Source organism: Pinus tabuliformis, chromosome 2_1, assembly GCF_031772625.1.
Source record: "Pinus tabuliformis cultivar Carrire ecotype Pingquan chromosome 2_1, CPIR1, whole genome shotgun sequence".
NCBI lineage: Eukaryota > Viridiplantae > Streptophyta > Pinopsida > Pinales > Pinaceae > Pinus > Pinus tabuliformis.
Genome location: NC_142299.1, coordinates 764,494,609 through 764,501,046, shown reverse-complemented (window position 1 = coordinate 764,501,046; position 6,438 = coordinate 764,494,609). Strand labels below are relative to the sequence as shown.

The following is a 6,438-nucleotide window of genomic DNA, read 5'->3' as shown; positions in this document are numbered from 1 at the left end:
TACGTATAATCGTAGTCATAAAATGAAGCTTGCATAAGATACAGATTTCAGAAATTTAAAATCCAGATCAAAAAAAACAAGAATATACTTACTGGTATTACCTGAAGGAGTCATCTACGGTGACACGATTTCAATCTGTCCAAGGGAAAAGCCCAAATGGAACCGAGTCAAAAATCTTGGACTATAACCGAAAACAATAATTCTATGCTTAGAGATTACAGAATCAAAGTAATAATACAGTGCTAGAGAAAACTAGAGTGATAGCGGTACTAAGGTTTGATGGGTAAAAACCCTAAAGAATAGGAATAGGAATTTCGAAGATAAAAAATATAAAACATTTGTTACAAGACATGGAGAATCCCAATATTAAATAAAGAAAGTATGGGTCAATAATCTTAACACAGTGGTCGTATGTCTTCATAATTAAACTGAGAGTGTAGGGTACAGCTAAAATAAACCCTTATAATGAATTAACTCCTACCCAGATACCAATTGGAATAACAAAGAAAGGAAGAGGGTTTTACCCTTCCAAGGGTATAGGCACAGCTGTAAGAACTGTAAGCAAATAATCAACACCAAAACCTTCAGTCTCTTGAATAAGAGAAGTCCATGCATTAAAATCTGCTGAGTTTGCCCTTACTATGCTCCATAACCTTTCTTCTTCAGTAGAGATGGCTGCCAAAAGAAAGTAAAAATATATCAGCTATAATATATAGAGATTCAAGAACGTCAGTCCTCTCTAATTTGACATCTATTATCTACAAGACAATATTACTCTGGGAACTACAGAGAGACTTGCAATGATAGCAATTTCAAGACTTGTTTAGTCATACACAGGACTGATACGTTCAAAAGGTCATCCACAGAGAATCGTGTAGGTTTTGAGCAAATAGAGAAGTTCCGACCTGAAAAGAAAAGAAGCTATTTAGTTCTTGAGGTCCTCATGAAGTCAAAAATCAGCCTTTATTGAACAACTTTCCCCCAGAAATCATACGTATAATCGTAGTCATAAAATGAAGCTTGCATAAGATACAGATTTCAGAAATTTAAAATCCAGATAAAAAAAAACAAGAATATACTTACTGGTATTACCTGAAGCAGTCATCTACGGTGACACGATTTCAATCTGTCCAAGGGAAAAAGCCCAAATGGAACCGAGTCAAAAATCTTGGACTATAACCGAAAACAATAATTCTATGCTTAGAGATTACAGAATCAAAGTAATAATACAGTGCTAGAGAAAACTAGAGTGATAGCGGTACTAAGGTTTGATGGGTAAAAACCCTAAATCTTAACACAGTGGTCGTATGTCTTCATAATTAAACTGAGAGTGTAGGGTACAGCTAAAATAAACCCTTATAATGAATTAACTCCTACCAAGGCTCCATATTTTGAGAGGTTCAAGTTCGAGGGCCACAACTTGGATTTATGTAAACCCAAAATAAACTATGCCAACAAGCACCAACATAATATGTAGAATGAAGACAATGAGACTCAACATTTCTGTAAGCCTCTGAAGCAGCCTATTCCGGCGGGAGATAAAGTGAAGTGAAGCCCTCTTCACTTCAAGAAGTCTTTGCTCTCCCTTATCGATGCATGAAGAGGGCGGGGCGTGGTGGGATCATGGCGTAGGAACTGCCCCTGCCCTATAGATTCAATACAGCTATACAATCTTGGAAAGGAAGGCTTGGAGAGGAGAGGAAACTCCGAAAGCTTCATTTCATGATTGACAAACCAGCCCAGAAGTGGATTGCGGGGGGAGGGGTCACTCTGGTAACTGATTTTTAACTTGGAGAGCCGCAAATTTCCCCAAGTTTTCATGTGCCTAAAGATTTCTTACAAAACCACAAATTGCAAACGGCACTTGGCATTTAGCTTTTTTTAATGGCAATAGTCATCTCAGGTCGTTCTCTTGCTTCCTAAACAACTATGCATGTCTACAGCGCATGTCTACAGCACTAATTTCATCCCATACAGGCATTTACATTCACAAATCCTGAAGAGCCATGAAAATACCTTAACAAACAAAAGTACAATTATTGCATGTATGAACACTGATAACTAGCTGGGGAAACACGGCTGCCAAAGTGATAGTTGTTGTAGTTTGAGAGGTTCAAGTTCGAGGGCCACGGATACTAAAACATCTCAATTGATTGCCCTTCTGCAACTTGGATTTATGTAAACCCAAAATAAACTATGCCAACAAGCACCAACATAATATGTAGAATGAAGACAATGAGACTCAACATTTCTGTAAGCCTCTGAAGCAGCCTATTCCTGCCTTATCGATGCATGAAGAGGGCGGGCCGTGGAGAGATCAAGAAGTGCCTTGGCAGCTAAAGCAGATCCACCAGCAAATTTAGATAGAATCCTAATCAAACCCTGCAAACCAATTGATAATATGAGACCATGCAATAAGTTATAACAGAACCTTCCAATTTTTTTAACAAATAAGTCACTTATGTTGATACCGTATATGTGGATGTACTAAGAGATGACTGGCCACTTCCAGAAGTACCGACAGATATAAGTCTTGCTGCTTGTGTAACCAAGCCATGATTACAGAGTTCATCTAATTTCTCAGAAGAAGAGGCAAAAGATTCTACAATCCGAGTCAAACAAATACATGCATCTTCGACCACCTGCGTAACAAATATTTATCATTGGCCAGAGGAGGAAATGTACTTCAAGGTAAACCTTCAAAGGATCAATAAAAATTGAACACAGAACACAAACAAATATAAATTTAACACTATGCCATCTTTATAAACGCACTCCTACGTTAAATATGAAAGGAGAATATGCAAAAAATAGATTACCTTTGAGTCATGAAATTGAAGAAGATTTGTCAATATTGGCACAGCATCCATTACAAATTCCGCTGCATCAGATGGAATCTTCTTGCAAATGTTTGCAGCAGTGGACAATGCTACCCTCTAGTGCATTCCAAGAGCAGACTCAAACATAAGATTAAATTTTCCTATATAAACAAAAGCTAATAAAATACAACTTTTGCGACTGTACCTGAACACCGCTGGAGAAAAATTCCAGATAAGATAGCACTGCCATTAGAGCACCAGCACGAAGGCATCATCCCTCTTACAATCCCCCTTAGCAAACCCTGAAAACAAGAAAATTTGACAATAGAAAACTCACACCACCCCACTCCCCCTCTGCCCCAAAGCCACGCACAAATAGCTCAACAAGTTGCTCAATTTCCAAAATCATCATAAGCCTATCAGTCAAACGCATTTACAGCATTCATGGAAGCAAAGACTACAATGAAAACAGGTAAAAATCTAAAATGACTTTTCAAAATACCCAAATTCAATAAGCCCAATACAAATTTAAGCTGGAAATTAACCCGAATGGGCGCAGCAGCAGAAACCCACCAAACGAACATGCAGCAAAACATAATCAACGAAATGACAGAATTTAATACAGGAATTTTAACCCAACCTGGCAAATGTGACCCTCAAGGATTTGATGAAGAACAAATAAATACCAAATGACTTTCACAGCAAGAAAATATACTTACATGTATCTCAATATTATGGCCGGATCCTCCTCCGCTTGTCCGCCCCTTCACAGATTCATAACATGCCAACAAAAGTAAGCTCTCAACTGTACCAGCTCTCAACTAAGAAACGACAATGCAACATCAAATTTCAAATTTAAATAAAAATAAGAAAATCAACCGATGTCAATAAAAATAAAAATGAAAGTCGAAACTTTTATCCACCTTGTGGGCCCTACATGACGGCCATGTGCCTAACACCTATCTCCCTAGCATAACACATGCAAGCTATACAGCAGGCCACCTAAGGTGGCATCAGGTTAACAGCTGTCATCAGGGAGATTGAAACCTGAAACCCGGGCACTGTAGCTGGTTGGAATACTACTACTCAAGTCCATCCTCTTCCTGGATTGAAGAAACCCACAAACGCATATTTGAAAAATCGATGGTTGCAGACCTAGACCTAGAGTGGAATCCTTTTCCATTGGATGATGATTTCTTTGCCATCAGAAAGAAATGGCTCTGCGATTTCAATTCGAATGTGAAGAAGGCCATAGAGAAGGAGCCCTTCACCTTTGCCTGCACAGATCGTATAGCAATGGAGATGGAGACAACTCCTTCTCACAAAACCATTCGCAGGTTTCGACAGATCACAGGAGGACGTGGGGATTCATTCGCTATTCAAAGAATAGTAGAGAAAGCTCAGTTCCGCAGGGATGAATTCGTGAAGGACCTGGCTGATCGAATGACAACGATGGAGATGAGTGTGGAAAAGCTCAAGGATTTGAAGGCCAAGAAGGAAACTAAACCTGAAAAAGCAAAGCCACTGCCATGTGCATGTACTGTGAAGAAGTCCTTAAAGCAAGAATGGAAGGGGGATAATGGTGTGAAGGGCAAGATTTCATACAAATGGGAAGAATCTAAGAATAAAGTCACCGATCCCATCACAATAACAATTCCTGGAGCGCGGCAGGGGGAGTTCAAAACCATTCGAGTTGAAAAATATACTGTTATCAATGATAACAAGTCTTCAGATGCTAAGATCCGAGTCATTCCACTTGAAGAAGGCGGTGGGAGCAGCAGTAGCAGCAGCAGCCACAGCAGAAGGAGTTGTCTCCCCAGGATGCTGCTGTGATCATTCAGACCTGCTTTCGGGAATATCTGGTTCGTCGTTCCCAAAACCTTCGAAAGAATTGCGCTGAAGACAGTTGAAAAATGTGAGGCAGTCTAGGTTTTGAGATTTAGAATAGATTTCGAAATTTCAATTTTCGTTTATTTCTATGAAAATAACGGCGTTTTGTAACTCATCTTTGCCCATACGCTTATAGACGACCATAACGAACTATGGCGGTACTTATTTAAGTCAAACAGAAACTGAAATTTCTAGATGTGATTGAAGTACCTGATACCGTGAAGTAGGGAGCTTTTCAAGAGATGGGCGAACTTTCATTGTAGGCCTCGCTCAAAGTAGAAGAGCCCGTTCCCTCCATTTTCGATTCCTTCGGTTGAACCTATCGTCGAAGAAGAGGTAATTCTTTCACAGAAAGTATTTGAAGTGAGCTGTGGCACGTAGGTGTTTACGTAACTATTCACCACACCCAAAGGCCTCAAGGTCTCATCTGCGTAAATGTGATCTTTATTATGCGAAGAAGAAACGAGAGACGCAGTAGATTTCACAAGGATCTGTGCAGAAGCTGTGGAGTACTGGATGGGCTTCATAGCTGTGGCCACGGACGAAGATGAACAGAACAGTTTCAATATGAACAGAACAGTTTCAATATTAGTTTGCCACTTGTATCCCATGCATAACCATGGCACTTGTTTTATTTTTTGTATATCTATGAGATCACGAATTAATGTTAACATTAAAACAACCCGTTGACGGTTAGCCGGAATGCAGCAGGCGTGTAAAACGAATTTAAGCTATGGTCGGGCCTCTTCCGCCTCGGGAAGAGGCCAAATAAGATGGCAAAAGTTAAGTTAGAAACAAAACTTTGGTTATCCGGCACAGCGCGTTAATCCAGCGTTTGAAAACTTTGTAATAACCAGCGTATAACCAGCGTATAACAGAGAAACGCAGGGGTCAAGTAATGCTAAGTGGGGGTCCTATCGATCACTATAGTCCCTGCCGGATGCCAGATGGCAGGGACTAATAAATATTTGAACAATCTACCTGAAATTTGCGGAAAGCCAGAAATGGAATACTTCATTCTTTTGCTTGATATCTCGAAAGCTCAACCTTGGCTTACTATCGGTAGTGGGCAGCCTTTAAAAAGAAAGTTTAACAAGCTTAAGGTTAAAATCTTATATTTTTTGTGATTCTCAATTCAATGGGTTTTTAAAACGATTATAAGATTATTATTTGAATAAATCTGAGAAATTTTGAAATGTTGAAGATGTTATCAAATAAATTAATATTCTTCCAATTTGTATCTCTTCCATGTGAGGTCTTATTTGTCTGTTTCTATTACTAAACACCTTCAAATGGGCCTCACTTGATGTTTACTTTAATTTATATTTTAGCTTCAAGACATTACTTTAAAAGTTCATTAAAGTGTTAAATTGTAATTCTAAATCACAATTTAAGTTTCTATTTAGGCTTTAATATTTCTTACAAAAGTTTGTATAACAATTAAGTTGAATTTCTTATAAAAGTTTATATAAGAATTAGGCTGAAAATATTTAATAAGAAAGTTTTTACATAATAATACAAATTAGAAACTCATAGATTCCTTACATAATTAAGTTCATAAGTACATATTTTTTTAGTAAATATAAACTTTGCATCCAATATTATTACATCAATTTAAATTTATATTAAAGGCTAATTACATTTAAAGTTTAAAGTTATTGAATGTTTATCTTTGTGATTATCTGACTTAGTTATACCATTCAATTTTATTTAGGTTCAACCAATTTAG

The 6,438-nt window shown here is 38.0% G+C and overlaps 1 protein-coding gene and 1 pseudogene across 1 annotated transcript; one reads left to right on the top strand and one right to left on the bottom strand.

The window, feature by feature from the left end:
- Positions 1–2,271: 2,271 nt before the first annotated feature.
- On the bottom strand, positions 2,272–3,082 carry LOC149202820 (E3 ubiquitin-protein ligase UPL3-like). Its single transcript, XM_089401693.1, has 4 exons — positions 3,025–3,082; positions 2,820–2,936; positions 2,472–2,642; positions 2,272–2,382 (listed from the first exon to the last, which is right to left on the bottom strand). Exons 1-4 carry the CDS (start codon positions 3,067–3,069, stop codon positions 2,272–2,274), a joined length of 444 nt encoding a protein of 147 aa, XP_089257819.1. The 5' UTR covers positions 3,070–3,082.
- Positions 3,083–3,962: 880 nt separating this feature from the next.
- Positions 3,963–4,729, top strand: LOC149202819 (uncharacterized; annotated as a pseudogene).
- Positions 4,730–6,438: the final 1,709 nt, after the last annotated feature.

Excerpts from the sequence above, each read along its gene's own strand:
- LOC149202820 (XM_089401693.1), bottom strand. The coding sequence starts at position 3,069 with ATGGCAGTGCTATCTTATCTGGAATTTTTCTCCAGCGGTGTTCAG. Across the intron at positions 2,643-2,819 it reads TTCAATTTCATGACTCAAAG|GTGGTCGAAGATGCATGTAT; the intron begins GTAATCTATTTT and ends TTTGTTACGCAG. Across the intron at positions 2,383-2,471 it reads TTAGTACATCCACATATACG|GGTTTGATTAGGATTCTATC; the intron begins GTATCAACATAA and ends ATTGGTTTGCAG.